The sequence below is a fragment of the Tinamus guttatus genome, unplaced genomic scaffold, assembly GCF_059628265.1.
Source record: "Tinamus guttatus ecotype Peru unplaced genomic scaffold, ASM5962826v1 Tinamus_guttatus_pri_ptg000048l, whole genome shotgun sequence".
Taxonomy (NCBI): domain Eukaryota; kingdom Metazoa; phylum Chordata; class Aves; order Tinamiformes; family Tinamidae; genus Tinamus; species Tinamus guttatus.
Window position 1 is genome coordinate 3,908,098 of NW_028288582.1, and position 19,558 is coordinate 3,927,655.

The 19,558-nt window shown below is 39.2% G+C and overlaps 1 protein-coding gene across 1 annotated transcript in view; it reads left to right on the forward strand.

Moving 5' to 3' along the window:
- The window catches only part of SYNE2 (spectrin repeat containing nuclear envelope protein 2), a 161,075-nt gene that overhangs the window by 38,008 nt on the left and 103,509 nt on the right, over positions 1-19,558 (forward strand). Inside the window, exons 20-39 of the mRNA XM_088539613.1 lie at positions 772-930; positions 1,188-1,361; positions 2,596-2,730; positions 2,889-3,044; positions 3,951-4,162; positions 4,442-4,517; positions 5,176-5,294; positions 5,859-5,982; positions 6,619-6,776; positions 7,231-7,378; positions 7,825-8,423; positions 9,164-9,343; positions 10,327-10,477; positions 11,730-11,888; positions 12,583-12,744; positions 15,145-15,246; positions 16,517-16,717; positions 17,683-17,848; positions 18,486-18,598; positions 19,341-19,543. Of these exons, the coding sequence (XP_088395739.1) occupies positions 772-930; positions 1,188-1,361; positions 2,596-2,730; positions 2,889-3,044; positions 3,951-4,162; positions 4,442-4,517; positions 5,176-5,294; positions 5,859-5,982; positions 6,619-6,776; positions 7,231-7,378; positions 7,825-8,423; positions 9,164-9,343; positions 10,327-10,477; positions 11,730-11,888; positions 12,583-12,744; positions 15,145-15,246; positions 16,517-16,717; positions 17,683-17,848; positions 18,486-18,598; positions 19,341-19,543 (3,497 nt within the window). The remainder of the gene's footprint in view (positions 1-771; positions 931-1,187; positions 1,362-2,595; positions 2,731-2,888; positions 3,045-3,950; positions 4,163-4,441; positions 4,518-5,175; positions 5,295-5,858; positions 5,983-6,618; positions 6,777-7,230; positions 7,379-7,824; positions 8,424-9,163; positions 9,344-10,326; positions 10,478-11,729; positions 11,889-12,582; positions 12,745-15,144; positions 15,247-16,516; positions 16,718-17,682; positions 17,849-18,485; positions 18,599-19,340; positions 19,544-19,558) is intronic.

A 19,558-nucleotide genomic window follows, 5' to 3' on the forward strand; every position in this document is an offset into this window, starting at 1 on the left:
TAATTTACAGAATTAGCTTACAGTTTGCAGAAAAGAACTTTTTGTAATTTCTGGATGAACATTTATAAAATAAGCCTCATTCTGCAAGATAACACTGGTTTGTTAATAAACATCAAAGGAGGTCTTGAGAAGCAGAGCTCAGGTCACCTATCCCTTGCAGTACAATAGCTCAAGATCCGGAATAAAGCACTGATTATCATTAGAATACAGCTCATTGACAGCCTCAAACAGGGAAATATGTTGAATATTTGTGGGTTAAAAAACTCTAATAAGGACATTTCATGATAAATATTTAAATATAGCACAGTACTTCAGCATGCAAAATAAGTGGCTGCTTCTGGCCTGTTGCAATACTGCAAGAAATCTAAGCCTTCATATGCTTGCTTTTGGATGACTTCATGTTCAGACAATGCATATCCAGATGCATGGTTTGTATGTTTATTTGGGAAGCCTCTAGGATGTGAGAGAATGTTTGAAAATTGCTTTTAATTGGCACCGAGGCAAACACATGGGAGGTATCATCTTGACAGGAAGAATGTGCTAGCAAACAGAATTGCCTGTGGATGGCAGCAGGCTTCTTTCTCTCCACACAGAGATTTTGTAGTATAATATATGCTGGCCATATATCATTGAAATATATGAAATATGTTGAAATATAAGATTTCTTTTTGACCAGAAACAGACCTTCCAAGATCAGTGCCGTTTTTTCAGTTTAGTTTCTCTAAATAAAAAGACTGTGCAGGCTTCTGATGCTTTTCATTCAAATTGCAGAGCTTGGCTGCAAGAGGAACCTTGTGCCAAGAGCAAGTCGTGGCAGCAGAAGAGATCTTGCAATCCCTGATGCAAAATGCTTCCAGTCAGGTGTCCCAGCAGCATTCTCATACCACAGGCCTGCAGGCAAGAATTAAAGAAGCCAAAGACAAAATTGAGGTATTTTTTTTTTCTTCATCATGCACAAACTTCTCTAATTTTGTCATTACATGATTAGGAAAATTACTTTCACTTACGTAGAACAGATATGTTTTATAATATTGGGATCAGTCTTCCAGAGTCTTGTCAGGGCAAAATGTGGAATGTTTCAAAGATCAGTATCTCAACTTGAAAAACCCGAGTGATGTTATCAAGCAATAGCCTTATAGAAATAGTGACACACACACGTGCTCTGAATAGTGTCTCTTTCTTGCAAGGCTGCCATGGGTGACATTGGTGATGTCTTGCCCAAATCTGAGAAGAGAGCCTCAGAAAAGGAGGTTTTACTCAATTTTGAAGAATTCCAGAAAGACCTTGAAGCCTCCATTTCAAAGGTGGTGCAACTTCTCAATCAAAAATTAAGTCCTGAAGAAAGTATTTCAAGATATGAGGTGAGTTGCTTTTCATACCATATCGGCTCCTGAGCCAGCTGAATGGAGTAATGTTTAGTGTTGTTTAATATAAAAAAGTAAAGATACCACAGCAAGAAAAATAGCAGATACTTTTGGTAGCTATTAATGTTTTTTTCTTCAACTTTTTGATTTAGCATTGTTGGTGTATATTAACCTGGCAGACAATTTGAGAGGAGAAATGTTAATTTTTACCGTTTTAGCTGCATGTCCTAATTGGCAGTGTATATGTTTTTGTTTGCACTGTCTTCATAAATGCTAACAAGTATTTTAAAAACTGCTTGTTCCTGATGCCAAATTGCTTTCCATTGCCACCACTAAAGACATTCTCGTGAGGCTTCCAATGTCACTTGAGTTAGAGATTTTTCCTCTTTAAAAAAAGGAAACTTTGTATTTTTCTTTTATCTCATTTTCCTGATGAAATGAACTGGTCTTAGGAAATGCAAAATATAAAAATAACATTTATGTGATGTTTGGGCCAAGATTTTACTTTTGTATAATGCAAGATACTGATAGTTCCACAGCTGCTATGTCTCTGTAGCAGTTTGAATCTTTTTGCCTCTTACTTAGATTGCTCCATCATGTTCAGATTTCTTTTCTGAGCTACAGCCACTTCCTGCCTAATTAATAATAAAACCTTCCCATCAGGAAATCCCATGGCCCAGTTCTTGAAGGAGTTTTTAAAGCAGCATTATAAAAGTTGAATCTTCGTTTTTTTTTCAAAAAAAAAAAAGGAAAGTCTGGAAAATTCAGATCTCTTAAAAGGGGTCTTAAGTGAGGTGTCAGAAGTGAACTGAGGTATCTGAAATCGGAGTTGCTGTGTGGTGCATAGCGAGGCCTGTCATGCACATGCAGGGAGCAGCCCATCGTGCCCGATGCCTTGCCAGACCCCACCACGCTTGTGCAGAGCTTTTCCCAAGTTGTGTGTCTTCCCTCTCCATGGGATCTTCATCTTTCTCCTTTAGTTCCAAATTTGCCCCTAAAAGCAGAACTCTAGGGACAGGATTTCTTCTGTTAAAGCATAAACCGATACTGTCTCCAACCCTTTTACAGGTACGAAAGGGTGGGGAATGCCCTTATGCCCATTCACACAGGGCTGTACATGCCAAGGATACATACTTTATGTATAGCTTTTATATGCTACTAATGTCATTTTATTAGGTAAACAAGGCAAATACAGTTCTGTTTATTTTTCGTTCTGATACTTTTTTTGCAGGAAGCTTTCAATGCTTTGGACAATAATGTTCTTGACAAATTTTTAAAAGCAGCTGAACAGCTGAAAAATATTTCACCTGATCATGAAAAATTAGCAGTGGAGGAAAAGAGTAAAGATCTTCGTAAAAGATGGGAGGTGAGATAATATGCAGAGAAGATTTTGTTGTCTTCTCATTATGCCTGGCAGCTTTGAAAAACAATCTTTTGTCACCTTAAGTTCAGATGTTTTTTTACTTGTTTTTTAGTATTGCTTCCCTTCTCACAGGGATACTAACCGTGTTCTGAATTTTGCAGGCAGTTCATAATGAAATTACGTCCTGTATCCAGCTTATCTTAGAAAGGGAGAAAAAGAAATTTAATGCAACTTTTAAGAAAATCAACAAGCAATTAAGTAAAGAGAAGAAACTCCTCAGCATGGATAAAACCAAAGGGCTCATCAAGGAACATGAGGTACCTGACACACTCCTCTTCTGCTCACGTCCCTGTCTGTATGAAGGCACTGTCTGCCCTTCCTGGTCCTTATTACGTGCATCATCCCAGTCTGCGCTTATGGAGCAGGGCCTTGGTGTTTGGTGTCATGTAAACGTAGATCAGAGGCCACCTCAATGGTCTCCTTGACTTTCTGGCTTCAGGTATTAGTATCCTGGCAGACGGATAAAGTTAACTGCTTGTTGCTGGGTCTGCCTTGAATTGTATCAGTCACAGATGTGATGTTAGGTGGCTTGAACCGAGAGCACCTTCCCCACACTGCAATATCCCCTGATTGTGCTGCACATAAGTGAACCACAGGGTTAGATATAAAACTTCCATGTGTCACTAGCTGACGTGGGCCTGACATGTTCTATAAGGGATTTACACTGGTGTGGCCAGGTTTTCATGGGTTTATTTCTCAGCAGGTATTACATATACAAGAGTAAAGTAAGCATTCTCAGATGCATTCCTTCTGCTTAAAGTTTTTATTATATCTTAATTTCCTCCTAGAAATTATTCATGAGGAATGGTCTAAGTAATTTTTGCAATTCTTCTTTTGTTGTAATAAATGGAAGGTGTATTTTAATGGCAGTGTGATTAGGACTTGGGACCTAAAAATGTAGTAGTATAGGTCTTTTCAATCTCAGACAAGAGTCAATAGGATCTTCTGAGTACAACTGGGAAATGCGTTGCCAGTGTTCTCCATTTCTTTGCTGGCTCTGTTTAAAAAAGAAGTGAATGAAAATAAATGTTTTTCTCCTGTTTAGTTGTCTTACAATTTGAGTTCAGTTATTTGAGAAGACAGTGAAAATAGAAGAATGTATGAAAATAATTGCAAATATTTATACTTTAACATGAGTTTATTATATTGCTTTTTCTATTTAGACCTTTTTCTCACATGAAGGCAGCCTGAAGGAACTTAAAAAGTCATTAGAAGATCTTAAAGCATTGGGAAGACTAGCAGAAGCAGCTCTCCCAGATGTACAGACACTGGTCACAGAGTGTGAACAAAAGCTAGAAAAACTTCAGCCCGTTGTGGCAGATACTTACGCAGCGCTGCTGTCTCACACTGGAAAAGGACAGGCGTCCAAGAAAGAGTGAGTGACTGGGTGCATGAGGTGTCACAACCTCACTGAATTCAGAGATAATGGATAGTTTTTGTGGTATTTTAAGTGCACTGCTGAGCACGTTGCCATGCTACTAAGGGCAACTATGTTTTCTGAACATTTAATATCGAGTTTCAGAGATACACAAGTTCACTGATTACACTTTGACAAAGCTACAGTGTTAGTTTTTAATCTTTATTGACATTATTTTTTTCTATTATATGTCATAGCTACTTTTGTTCTTAAGCTGAACTTTCTTCTAAACCTTAGAGATTCCATTGTTGCTTCTGAGAATGGAGAAAATCCAGGCTCTTCCCAGCGAAGGAATATCTTTTCAGCACAGGAGGTATGCAATCCATGCTTACTGTGATTATTTCTGTTATTAGACATCTGATCACAGATCAGAAACCCACTGTGCTTGGGAATGTAGATTAAATAAATCCTAAGAAGTATCTGTTAAAAGGAAGTTGCAGCTACTCATGAATCCCTCAACTCATCAGTCATTCACATGCAAGGAACAGCATAGGCATACTGAAGAGATGTGAGTGGGACCCCAGCTTTGCAATATATTATGCTAAAGAGTGATTTTCAACTGAGAGAGCTGTGTGTAAAGCTCTGTGTTCAACTGTAAGTCTCTGTAATGGCCAAGTAACAAGTTGCAGAGGACACAGAGGAAAAATACTGCCACTGGAGGTAATTGCCTTAGAAAAATGTGGGGAAAAACTGTGTGCGTGTGTAGCTAAAAAAAAAAAAAAAAAAAAAAAAAAAGTGCCAAGAGAGAGAAAATACAGTAGTTAATCATTTGGACGGGAGTAAAGCTGCAGATAGACAGCGTGACGCTCAGCACACGTATTGTATCTGTGAATGGAATCTCTCATCTCCTTCAAGAGGGTTTCATGTGAAGTGGTTGCTTCTTTCAGGGCTTCACAGTTGTATACTGATCTCTACTAGGTGTTGGCACAGCATAACACAGAGCTCTTTGTTACCTTTTCGTTTTTGCTTAGACATCAAGACCTGGTTCAGGTACAGTTTGGGAAACAGATGTGACACATCAGAATGGAGAAAGCTGTGCAGAGAAATATGAGGAAGACAATGATTTGCCCTTGCCAGCTTTACTAGACAGGTATTTTTATAGGATAAAAGGCTTTCATATTAAGAGATATTACTATGCTACAGACTTAAAAATGAGTTGGAAGAATGCGCTTTTGCTGAACTCCCTTCTCATTCTACTACATTTCATTTACTATTACTCTGTAATTGGTAAAGAATCACGATAGTAGCTAAATGTTGCAAACATTAGGGCTTTGTAGCAAGAGCACTTGGGCTCAGAGTTTTCTTCTGCTCTTTTGTTGCCTTTCTTTGCCTTACTAATAACTCCAAATAAAAAATATGAATTGGAAAAGCTAAAAAAGAATCTTTTTTTTCTGGAGAACTGATATTTTTTACATGCTTAAAATTGAATTTAGGGAGTGTTGTACATAAAAATTTGCCAGCAGAGCAGTTTTCTCAGCATTTCTATATATTGCTGTTTTGTGACCATTAATTTGGGACTTGGGTTAAAATAGGCACAGTCTATTACAAATGCATATTTTATCTGGCAATGTATTGGTCAGAAATCCCAATCTGTGTTAAATCCCATTGAGACAGAGATAATGCCCATTCTGAAAGCAGTTGCCTCTTTCTTTAGCTATAACAATCAAAGAAGTAACTTGGAGGAACTTTTACAAATCAGCAGAGATAAAGTGGCAGCTGGCTTTACTGAAGAAATAAAAGGCACTTCCTGCCTTCAGGACAAGCTGCTTGAACTACAGGTAACTATTCATCTCTTAAGAACATATTCTGTGCCTGGACTGTTGTTTTCTCTTGTGGAGCCTTCACCTTCTATGTGTTACTCATAGTGCTAAAGAATAAGGCGAGCTGGCACAACCAGATTTATAAGGAATAGAGGGAAATCAAGGGTTGTGCATCAGGCCCATGTGAATTCCCCCTTCACGGTTCAGTTGTTCCAGTGTGGCCAGAAGCAGAAATTAGCCTGTAGAAGAAGGGCACACGCTTGGTGCTGGGGCATTCGTTACTGCAGTTTTTCAGGTCCTTCCTGTGAGCCCACAGGTTAGCTGGATATCAATTGGTTCAATTCTAAGGTTGTTTTTATTCTTTTAAAATTCTTACAGCAAAAATGGCCAATCTGTACTGACTGAACTTTTTTAAAAGTAAAGCTAAGACATGCATTTCATGTGGAAAATTTTGTCATAAAATTATGGTGGAGATTTACATGCAAATGATAATGTGGACTTAAAAAAAAAAGTAATAGATACTCTAACTACAAGTCTGTTTTCAGGTTTGTCCTCAGTAACTCGTGATAGAATTTTTCTGAATTTTTCTGAATCTTTTGAGTCTTTTATAAAATACCATGTCAATTAATTCGCTTAACCCTGCATATCTTCTAGATCATAGAAAGTGAAAACAATTCTGGCTGGATACAACTGGAAAACATTGCATCTACCTTAGAAAATCTTGTGGATGAAGTAGAGCTGGCTACTATCTCTGAAACAAGAAGCAAGCTAAAAGGAGAGTGGAAAGAGCTTCAGGATGTTATAAGTGCCAGGTATAAAATAATCCTGCATGATATTAGCTAAGCTATAGGTGATTGTAATATGACTGAAATGTGTATTGTGAAGGGAGTAGTGTACATTAGAGAAAATGCACATTTTAAACTGTCTTGTTAATGTGTTAATTACGTAAAATTAATCTTATCTTAATACGAACATACACCCTTTGCAGATGGTGTGAATCTCTGCAAGCACTCAGGGCCAGATCGTCGCAATATCACTGTGTAGTGTCCCCATGGTTATCAGTAGTTCCTTCAACTTTCTGGTTAAATTCACTGTGGTTCACTTTGCTTCTCTTATTAATCAGTAAAAAACCTCCTGTTGACTTCAAGAGGAGGAGGATTATTACCTAGCTCTATTAGACAGTCAATCACAATGACATTGTGGCTTTTTGCCCTATGTCTTTCCTTATGTGCTTTTCCAGTTGATCTTTCTTTACCTTTCTTGCAGAACAAACTCTTTAAGGACCGCTTTGGAAATTGTTTTGCCAATAGAGAACGAATCGGTTCTTCTATGTGAATTAGATCAGCGGCTGAACAAAAGGGACATCCAGCAGTTTAATTTGATGAATAGTGATCTTGCATATAGGGAACTAAAGGTAAGGGGAAATGCAAAGACCATACCTCATCCAGAACGGTTGTTAATATGGCAAAGAGTTAGAAAACTTAGTGCTATTTCTCATGGAGGAATTTGGGGCCAATTACAAGACTTGCCACCACTTTTAGCTCCTTTTTTTATTCCCCTCTTTTAAAAGATGTTGCTGCTGTAGAGACAAGGAGCATCAGTGGGACCCACCATAAAGAGCTCAGTCATGAACATCCCTTCTTGTTGATGACTTTCCTTCGTTCTGGAGTTGCTTTGTTCTCAGCTCTTGTATATCATAACGCTCTGTTCAGTGGCCATAATTGTGGCCCTTATTTATTTTTTCTTTCCCTTTGTTTTACCATCTGAATTGATGTTCTCTGTAAAGATTTTTAGGGCTTGGTCTCGGTTAAATTACTGTGTTTCACTTGCTAACACTGTTGGTCATTCTTTATATTTCAGGAGCTGCAGAGATCCATATTAAATCAGATTGAAGTGTGCAAACAATTGGAACACCTAGACAGTTCAGCAAGGGATGAATTTAATCCAATAGATCTGCAAGCAGCAAGTAAAATTATGGTTTATTATCAAAACCAGCTTGAGGAAATGAGCCGAAAGATGCAGGTTCGAGAAACAGTCTTGAAAGATCTGGAAGCTTTTATGGCCTCGCTGAGGAAGATTCAGCTTTCCATCAAACATCCTGTAGATCCCTCAGCTCAACCTGAAACACAAGGAAAGGCACTGAGGGAGGCTTCACAAGAAATTTCTCATATGGCAGAAGAGGCTAAATGTTTGGATGAACGCTTGAGAAGAGTTGATATCTGTTTGGAAGATGCTGAATGTGGGAGAAAAACTTGCTGTGAAAAACTTGTTCTGACTTTATCTGAAATGCTAAGTGAGGCTAATGATCACTCAACTCAACAGATGCTTATGGAGGAAAATGACTTAAACAAGACTTTTTCCACAAAAAATAGCGAACTCCTTAAAAACATTCGGGATTTGCATGACAAGATTGATAAAATAGGCTTGAAGGATCCAACAATTCCAGCTATTCAACAAAGGTAAGATTTTTTTTTTAAGCTCTTTTAATTTCATGATTCAACAGTGAACTCAGAGTGCCTGTGGCCCCTTTGCAGTAGAACACTGAAATCTGAGTGTATGCTAAAACACCTGAATAGCATTGGTGAAGCAAACCATGAGCTTATGGTTGCTTCTCTGGGTCACCAGAGAAGATGAGCTTTCTCTGACGTTTTTAAATTTTTTTTCTTTCTAAACACCTGTGTATTTGTGTGTTTGAAGCAGCAAAGATGAAGAAGAAAGGGGAGGAGGTTAAGTTCTGTGATCTTATTTTTAGTAAGATAGGTGTCAAACAGGCACTGATGACTAAGCAAGTCACTGGCGTTTATGAGACAGGAAATAAGAGGAGACAAAGAACTTATAAACTCTGCTCATATATTTAGTTATGCCTTAATTTCCTTTCTGAGACCATATTTCAAGATGGCCAGAATACACTTAGATATTAATACAGGATAATTAGCTATGTTCCTACAGAAACATTTAAGATTTTGGATAAATTTCTGAAAGGGCTCAGGTCAGTATAACTCTTGTGACAGACTGTCAGATTGTACCAACTGCAGATGAAATTACACTTTTTATGATATGATTTAATACAGCAAGTGTGTCATTTAATACAGTCAGTGTGTGCAGCTCAGGATGAGGGAACTTAATAGCTGTATTGGGGAAAAGAGTCAAAGACCTACTTTAATATAAGGCTGTATTTCATTTTTTTTTTCTAATAAAGAGTAAAATCATTAAGGGAGTTGGAAAAGGAACTGGATTGTGCAGCTGTTGAAATGAAAGCCCTGCGAGAAATTGCTAATAAGCTTCCACACATCAAGGAAGAAAAAGCAGAGGAAGCAAATGAACAGTGCAGAGTTACAGAGAGTTTATGGGAGGATACAAAACTGTTGCTTGCTGAATGGTAAGGAATAACATTATATTTTAAAGTGTTGTGCAAACAAGGATGTTGCTTGTAAAAATCGAACAGCAGAAGAGTCTTAGACCATGTTCTAAAGTAAATGAAATGGTGGTATAATGAGAAATATTGCAATTATGGTGCTGCAAGCTATTTTAATGCCAAGAATTGCACATAGAAATTTGCAGCCAAAGCACATGCCTTTTATTTATTTTTAAGTGATCAAAATCCCATCACTTAGCAGGTATGTTGTGACATGTTGGTCTGAATCTGTAACTGAAAGAAAAACCTGGCTGCTACTGAGAGTGACAGGTCTTCTGTATTGGCTGTGAATTTCATACCAAAAAAAAAAAAAAAAAAAACTGAAACAGATGGAAAAGGGCACGGAAAATAGAGTGTCTTTTGCAGGAGAAGACTAAAAGAGTTCTGTTTGATAAGCCTAATAGTGAGGAGTGGGAAGGGGTATGATTTATGACCCAGGGCATCCTATTAGGCTTTATAAAAGTGCCTGGGGGATTTGGATGGCCTGGGCAGTCTCAGTGAACCCTTGTGGCTTGTCCCAGTGTCAGCATGAAGGGTCTTTTTGACACGCTGCTGCAGGCTGAGCTGGGACTGCGTTTCCCACCGTCCGCTGCCGAGCTGCTGGGACATCTGCTCACCCTGTGTTTCATCTCACTGGTGATGGAGCTTGTCTTGCAGGTGGGAGGTGTCAAATAAATCTAAACTGCTCAGGCCACATCATTGTTAAATGTGAGGGACATATGATGGCAAAAGGCATCTCTGATTGCAAAAGATGTCCATTTACCACAACAGATATATCACAGCATCTCTGGGTTTCTGACTGGGGTGCTTCATGCCTGCCCTTTTCTGGCCTCCCAACATAATCAACAAACTCTTCACATGTTTGAATTTAGGAGGAGGAGGCAGGCAGGCTTTCTGAGATGCTCTTTTATGCATAGGCAATAAATAACGTGTGTCTTTTTTAACAGCCAGGATCAGTGTGCAAGGGCTCTGGAGCTCCTGAAGCAATACCAAAGCTGCAAAAGTAGTCTGACCAGCATTATCCAGAAGCAAGAGATTGTGCTTTCACAGCAGATTTCCTACATGGGGAAGGAGAATTTGAACAGGATGATAGCAAAGGTGAGTTGCGAGAACTTACTGACGCAGAAAAAAAAAACCTCTTGTGGAGAATGTTTGGGTGTGACCAAGCTTCAGGGCAAATGTTAAGTCTTGTTTTCACTTCTCCAAACTATCTTTAAGGATCCTACCCCTCTTGAATCACAGTCTAATGACAAGGGAGGGATTAGAAAAAAATAGAAAAGTAATGATATAATGACAATATAAGACAAAAATTTGGTCTTATTGAAAAACACCTCTTGAAACCCACAAGACTTATTTCACCTGTACTGTTTGGAATATTTCTGTGTTTTCTGCCAAGGTTACATGGTAAAAACCTTCTAGGGAGCAGTTTGTAAAGGTACCAAAGCAGCCAATTTATTTGTCACTAGGAAGATTGTTTAAAGCATTGTACCACTTGAAGCAAACAAAACATTTTATATTACTCCTTGGGGCTTCTCTCATATGATGGTTTGAATGATATCAAATATTATAATAAATAATATAAACTATAATATAAAACAGTAGCAGAGAAGGTCCTCTGCCTTGCTCTGGCTTGTGAGCCCTGCCCTGCCCTGCCATCCCCCTGCAGTAGCACATGTTTGACAGCATCTGTAGGAGAACAGGCTCATCCCTTTGGCAGCAATTCCGGGGCCTTTGCCTATCGAATTGGCTAACACTAGAGGTCAGTGTTTCATTTCCATCAGGCTTCCCTGTTGTTTGTAAACACTGCTCTTACAATCCAGCACAAAGAAGCAGGCTTGTGCACAAGCAGAAAGGAGGAAGGAGGGACGTTTCTGTTTCTGGCAGTGCGTATTTGATAATGACTATTTTTAAGTAGAGTTTAAGCTTTTTTTGTTCTTGTTAGTAGTTCAGTTCTGAGATGATTATGACAATGTGTTTTGTTTATTCCTTCTGTAATTGAGGTGCCTTGTATGGATGTGTGTTACCTTGGATTTCGCATTTACTATTTTTAAAACAAACTGTTTGGATCTCTGAGTCAGAAGCACACACGCGTAGCTCCCGTGAAGCTGTTTTGCAGCCAGTAACGAAAAAAATACTGGCATTCTGATGGGGGGGGGGGCGTTCCTGTGAGGGTGGTAGGGATAGAACAGCAGAGGATGCATCCCTGGCCTCATTACATTATGTAAAATGGATTATTTTGCATCATGCTGTTGTTTCTCTAAACTAAAAACAACAGCACACTACTAAAAATGTTCTGCTGAATAGTCTTAAGTAAACACACCTGTAAAGATCCATTCACTGCTTTCCACAGATTGAAGAGGCAAAAGAGGAATTTAATGATCACTCTGAAGATGTAGACAGAATAAATCAGATCTGCAAAAACCTTCAGTTCCAGCTCAATAAAATGAGAAGCTTTGAGGAACCTCCATTTGAGAATGAGGCTAACATCATTGTGGACAGATGGCTGGATGTATGTAAAAAGTAAATTATCAGGGTGGTCTTATCTGTTATGCATTATAGTAATTGATTCTGACTTGGGAGTGATATTTGGAATAAATTACGTACAATATGGCAAAGATTCTTAGGAGATAAATCCAAGTGTTTACCACAGCAAAGCTTATAGAGTGTCTACTGCCATAATGTTTCTGGTCTGTCAGGTAGTTTATGTCATGGGCATTCCTTAAAAATAAATACAATTCCGAGAAATGCCGAAAGGCAGTATTTGTGCCTTTTGCATGAATCCATGAGCTTCCACAGCAACTTCTGTGCATTTAGACTTGGGAGACAATCTGGAGAATTGCTGTGTTGTTGGTGAGAAATGTTTGCGGCTGCAGATCTAAGCACGGCATCAATACTGAGATTAGATGGTATTTACTCAGAGTAGATAAACATTAATGAGCAAGGCTCCTTCCTAAACCTGTCTTAAAACTGGCAAGCTGCTATTGTGATTGGTATGTTTAGCGACATGTGTGGCAGTGATTTAAATGTCTCCTCCATGACCAATTTACTGTGAAGAAACATGGGATTTTTTTTTCCCTTGTCTCACTTGTTTATGTGGGTGGTTTCATTTTGCCAGGATTTTATTATACTGCTTTGCTTTTAGGATATAACTCAACATTTTTGAAATCTGAGTGTGTTTTTTCTCTATGTAAATCCTGTGGCAGATCAACGAAAAGACTGAGAACTACTGCGATAATTTGGGAAGAGCTCAGGCTTTGTGGGACAAACTACTTAGTTTATCCAGCACAATCGATGCGTGGGCAAATGCAGAACTGAAGAACATAGAAGACCGTTGCCTGATCGAAGAGGACCTTACACAGCTGCAGGTAATTTGCATGGAAATTCTTTAGCATAAACTCCTGCTGAGGTGGTGTGGACCTCTGCTCATAAACATGTACAGTGCGTGCAAATAGCAGCGCTGCAAAGAAGTGGACGGCACGTTTGGAACTGTATCTGCAAGGACAGTTTAGGTGAACAAAGTGATTGATGCATTGAGGTTACAGGTCTTGGAACCAAATAGGGGGAGAGGCCTATATGTAGATACAAACTTAGCGGTGATGCAAAACTCTTTTAAATTAATTAACACAGCACTCCGAGTGCTGCTGTAGACCCCTGCAGCCCCCTCATTCCTTGGTGCTGTACGAACATACAGTGAAGCCAGGACAGCTTTGTAGTCTGTGCAGAGGGGCAGACACATTTCCTAGTGCCTAGAGAAGAAGGAGAAGAGGGTAGGTGTAGGCTAATGACCGCTTCTCTTCTTTCAAAATGCCCATCACAAAGGCACGTGAGCTGCAGAAGTGGCTGGGCAGTGCACAGCTGAGGAAGGGGTTGTAGATGTGGGCTGTTGGTTCCCAGAGCCTGTGTCCTGGTGCGCTCCCAGGACAGCTCTGTGCAGCTGTAAAGGCTGCAGAGGATCTCCAGGGACTGCACAAGGACAGACAAACACCTACCCACAGAGCATGGCCCAGCTCTGCCTGTGCTCCTCCTGCACAGCTCGTAGCCCTGACTCCAAGGGTAGAGGTGCAGGGAGTTGTAGAGACGCATGCACTAGCTCTGTGCAGTTAAGGACCTCGTATTCAGGGGTAAATATTTAACTTCAAACTTTAGGGCCCTAACTGACCAGCTGTGCTGCTTTGTTGTAGTTGCAGTCATTTTCTGCTAAATAGAAATAATTTGCTGTGTGAGTTGGGCTGAGGTGTAGATCTGTACAGTATCTTCTTGTTTGAAAATACATAGACACCTTTTTTCTCGATATTTACGTGGTACAAATGCCCTGGGTTTTGTTGTGCCTATTTGCAGCATTACCACTACTGTTAGTCTTGCTCATTTGTTTTAATTTACAGTGCAAAACAAACCCAAGGTGTTCATTCCATATAGATCTTCCTGGTGAAACAGGAGTCTAGCTGATGTGCAGAGGTAGCTAATTTGTTCCACTATTACTGTTTTTAGCTTTGTGTTGTCATGGGGTAGTTCAGGTCCCTAAGGGCTACACAAGAAGACACCAGCTGCCAACTGCATTTTAAGAGCCATGTTGTTAGTTGGAAACTGCCCAAGGCCAGTGTGGTGTGACCATGTCCTCGTGTGGCTCTTGGGTGGTGTTCAGGAAGGCCTTGTGCTGCTGTGCCGGAGTGGTTTCACATTTCCTGGGTAATCCTTGAAAGGGAGGGGAGGAGAGGGCAAGGGTGGGAGTCATGAACTAAGGTGAAGGTAGAAAAGCAGAAAGAAAATTGGATTTCGTGTATTTGCTTTTTTGTAAAATAGCCCAGAGTGAGTCAGGCCCATTTATAGGTTATTATGTTTCCTAATCCTGAAACAAACATCTCTGCATTAGTATTAATTACAACCCAACTGTTGCATTACGTATCATGTTACACAGACTGCCAGCATGGGGTCCCTTGTACCATCCAGCAGAGCAGGGGTACGTGTGCTTTCGAGAAGCTTGTCGCAAAAAAAAATCCAAGTAGTGAATTATTTGCCTGTATATTTAAAGGTGGTCTCAATATAAATAGTGTGAGATGAGTACTGCTTTCTATAATAAACCAGTGTGAGGGTAGGAACACTTAAGACTTGCAGCGGGTGAATGGGTCTGAGTAACTCACTGTGAAGAGAGTCCATAGCAATAGTCTGTCCCAAGAGAATCTGGAAATATAATTTGGGAACATGAGACAGTGTGGCTGTTTGTGACATTTCTGCTTTCATAAATTGAAGCTGATATTTTATTTTCATGTTACTGGCTTGTTCCAAAATGTCTTCAGACAAGTAGATGTCTTTCCATTTGCTTCCATGATCATTGGATCAGGTGATTTATGCACCATCCCATCCCTATTGAAGTAGGGATCAGCATGCCAAGTCTTAGATCCATGACATCTGAAAAAAATAAAAGATGGTTTGCTTTTTTTAGTAGAACAAAACAGGAAATAAATACAAAATTATTTTCCTACTTCTTTGATTGGGTTGATGATTGGGTAAAATAATTAACATTTTAAAATTTCTACTGGATTTGCATTAGCAGCTGTTTGGCTCTGGACACTTGGAATTTTTTTATTCCTAGTACGAAAAAAATCTAGATGGCTAAAATGAAAATCAGAAGATGGACCAGTTGTTGGAACTCCGTATGCCAAAAGGCAAAATTAAAAAAAAAAAAAAAAAGCACTTTCCCAGCGGAAACATGGAAATGAAATGTGAGTGAAAGCAATATAGTTATAGATATGTTCTTCTACCCTCAGGCTTGTTTACGAGTCCAAGAGCAGAAACTCCAGAAATTTGACAATACTGTTCTTGAGATAGAGGAGCTTCTGAACAGTAATGAACCCCCATTGGAGCTGCAGGTAGGAAGGATCTTTTAAAGCTAATGGGCTGGGACTCATCTTTTCCACAATCATTTCTTGGTTTGACTTAGATCTGCCTGAAGAGAAATGGAGCAATTTTGTTAGCTGATACCCAGCATTTCATTTCTTGTCTTTCTCAAGCTGTCAAAACCAAACCTGTCATTTTAAATGCAAAAGTCTTCAGTCCTGTGTTCTGCAGCGGTTTGGCCCTTCCCCAACCCTCCCAAAGCTGCTGAAGGATGCTAGCATTAATGGTACCTGGCTTTTAGCTTTTGGCCAGGGACGAGGCACAGGGACCTTTCTCATCCTTTTGGGGTCCCAGCGACTCAGCATGCTGCTTGTCCCGTTTAGACTGTACCTTTACCTGGATATGACTCATACAGCTTGGTAATATGTAGCTATTTACATGCAGTGATGTTGTTTTCCTTTGCAATGGTACCAAGAAATCTCCATCTTTTTACTTTACCCACCAAGAGTAAGTTTTTCTTCCTACCTCAGGCCACCAGTGCTTTGAACTTATACAAGTTCCCCAAGCATCTGCTTCGGCTGTGGTCAGGCAGACCTTGAACTTGACCCAGTTTGGCCATTTGTATGTTTATCCCCTGCAGCCAGTGAGCTCGGAGGAGTTTCACTGGGTAAAATGATCCAAGGAGTTTAGGCAAGGGCTGAGTGACGCTGTGCTGTGCAGCCTATGCCCTGAGGCAGCCCAGGCACCCTCAGCCCCCTAGGTGATCTGTCACCATGTGGGCAGGACACCATTGAGTTCTCTCTGCAGAAGATTTAAGGATAAAGTTAAGGACCATTCTCAAGCCAGAGCTCCCCATGTCTCTGTTCCCCTTGCCTGTTTTGCGGGGCAGTGTGGGGAATGTGTTGCAGAAGAGGGCTGGCACCTCCTTTCTCCTCATAGTGAAAAGGCATCCAAGTCCTTCATCCAGGTGAGAGTAGATACCAGAGTATCAACTCACTGACAAATACACTGTCAGTATTTGTCTACCACTGACAAGTAAATTGTTCAGTAAAGCAGCACCAGTTAATGCATCCCTCATAAAGAGGAGCTGAGATTATTCTCCCTCAGAAAAGTAGGGCTTGAATACTATTGTTATTATTTTTCAATTTGCAGAGTGGAGGGGAAGAAACTGAAAAAAGCTGTGATTGAAGCATCTGGTCTTCAGATCGTTTCATTGCTTTTTATCGCTGTCATGTAGTTCTGCAATATTCTAGGAAATCAATCCCATATCATTTCTTACACCTTCTTATTTCCAATTTTAAGGTCATCAGATCATCCGTTGTGCATAAAATGGAGCTAATAAAAGAGCTCTTGTCAACGAAGCGGGGAACTAGTGAACTTGGTGTGAACACAGCAGAGCTAAAAGGAGACCTTGACCGGGCCAAGACACAGATTGGGATGACTGAATCACTTTTAAAAGCTTTATCTCCTTCTGATACATTAGAGATCTTCACTAAATTGGAGGTAGCCACAAATTACATATCTTTTATAATTTGATTCATTTTTTTCTTCTGAGCATGTCTTCATGTGTGTTTCCCCTGTGCAGGTTGCAAACCATTAGAACCGCACAAAAGAAGAGATTGGCTTGGCTATTTCCTAAAGTTGCCAGAAGCATAAAAGAAAGGCCGTTTGCTCTGGCTGTTCTTAGATGTCGTTAGTTAAGTCTTGCAGCTCTTGGAAATGGTCAGTGGTAGGCAAGACTACAGTATCCCACTCAAGATATGTTGAAGCAGTAGTGGGATTCTAGTTTGCATCCTTTCCAGGACCGAGTGATAGAGTTGTCTTTGCCTCACGATCTGCAAGGGGGATCTCCGTAAGTTATTCAGTTTTCCATCTGCTTCACCTCGGGGACAGAGGTGAGGAAAGAGCTGCTTTGTGATTTGGAGGTTGCCAAGATCTAAACCTCCTGTTAAGCAACGAGTCGATGATGCACATTGTGGCTGCTGCTGTTTAGGGCACTGAAATTCCATGTAAAGGAAGAAACAGCCTTCAGTTAATTCTCCCAGCTCCCCCCAAATTGTCTTTCAATCCAGCAGGATTTGACACGTAGAGGAGATATTTAGAGACAGAAAGATGCATGTGCAACTAATGCAGTCAGAAAGTCATTATAGATACTACATATTTTATAGCCTGGAACATATTTATTACGGTGCCCTTCGCATATTTAATGTGGGCGATGACAAAATACACACAAGCCTACGTGTGAATGTATGTGTGAGCATGTATGTATAAAGATGTACGCACAATACTCAAGGAGAGTTTAATGCTTTTTCTACTTATGAATTTCATTATTAATATTAATGCATTTTAAGAAATTTTGATACATAGGTAATTGCAAAATTATATAATTTATGCTGAAACAGCTCTGTCCAGTAAACTGCTTGTATTTCAGATTTTTCTTTTTAACAGATGCCTTTTTTTAACTTTAGGAGATACATCAGAAAATTCTGCAGCAAAAACACCACGTGACATTACTCCAAGAAGAGACAGATTGTCCTGATGTGGATGAATTAAATAAGCAGCTTAAATGTGTCACTGATTTATTTAATAAGAAGAAACATGTTTTTCAAGATCACTTTATTGGTGTTTTGAACCGTAAGCAAGCACATTTCACATTTATATTTTTTATAGTTTTATGTAGAGCATATTCATCACCTTAAGATTGTGAATTTGATTTATTTTTGGTTCAGTTTCTTAAATTTTTTGCCAGATTGCTTCAGGATTCTCTACAAAGTAAAGATTTGCAAACAAATGTCAATTGACTCCAACAAATCACTTGATCCAAGTGGAAGTATTTTTAATATAATCTTAGCTATGGGTGTGGGTAGCATCATTAATTACTCTTTACTTTATTAGACACAAGATTGTGCTAGTGTAGAATTAGGCCTAAAGGAAATCACATTTTTAAATAGATTTTTCAGTAATATTTGTTTGTGTGCAAATGAGAAAAGTTGATAAAAATCCCAGGTCTTGTTTACCAAAGTCGCTAAATGTAGCAGACATCTCTTGCATTGAATGCTTCCCCAGCAACGGCAGTGTTTATTATCAGTAATTTTTGGGTGAAAAATGAAGTATGAATTGCGACATTTCTTTTCATATTGTATCTAGTGAATCACATCTCTGACAGTAGCATTGTTGAGGGTAATTATGAGTTACCTGAAATATTCATTTTAAATAGGAATTTTCTTTTACAGAATACAATTAATGAAAATTGGAATATATCTTTTTGCAGGTCAGTGCAAGAATTTTAACGACTGGTTCAGCAGCACTCAACTCTCTTTGAAGGACTGCTTCAACCCTTCAGAAACAAAACAAATGCTGGAAGAAAAAATGCAGAGACTAGAGGTAAAAGATTAGAATATTTTAATTTCTAGGATTAATTCTTCTTGAAATTATACTTTTTTATCAGAAGACTCTTCTTGTGTGGGAGTTCACCTAGCGGGAGGCTTAGAGACTATTTAATTTAACATAAAGCATTAGAACAGTAAATGGAATGAAAATATAAGTTTGATAAAATTGGATACCAGTGTTCAGATTCAAGTCATAGTAATGCAAGGTGAGTCCAGATGGTAGTAGTGGAAGTCCACATAAATTCAGTGTGCAAAGGTTGAGAAAGGTGAAGAAGAGAGTAAAATGAAATTCTGATCTCCCCACTGGGTTTGATGGAAAAATTTACATTCGCTTTCTTATGGACAGATTTTCACTCCAAATCAGGCAGAATCCAAGGAAAAGAGATAGAAAAGCCACAGTGTCTGCAAGAAGTGATCACTGTTTAGCAGCAGCAGAAGGCATAGTGATGTCAGTGCTGTATTTGAACTCTGCAGTTACCTATTCTGTTTTATTTGTACTATAGAGAAGAAAATCTGTCATCCTCACTTTTTTCTTATTATACAAGCAACAACTTTTCCATTTGCAAGTGGAATAAATGTGTTTCAGGAAATTGTAAATGAATGTTTCTTGACAAGACACAAATTACTTCAGCAAATGTTGATGGAGATAACGGAGATCAAGAAACTCTTGTAAAACAAATCTCTACTATTCAACAGCAAATTTGACAAATGCATCTTGTGTTTATGCTTTTATTCAGCACTTCCTAACTTCTGAAGGCAAAGACGGAGATATCCAAGAGGTTAAAACTTTACTGAATAAAGTGAAACATTACTTACCCAAAGCAGGTATTAATCACCTTAACAGCTATGTGAGAGATCAAGAAGCAGAACTGCAAAGACTGATCTCCAAATGTCAGAAACGGAAAAAGGAACTTGGTGCTTCTCTCCAGCAGCTCAGTAGGTAGGGAACTAATGT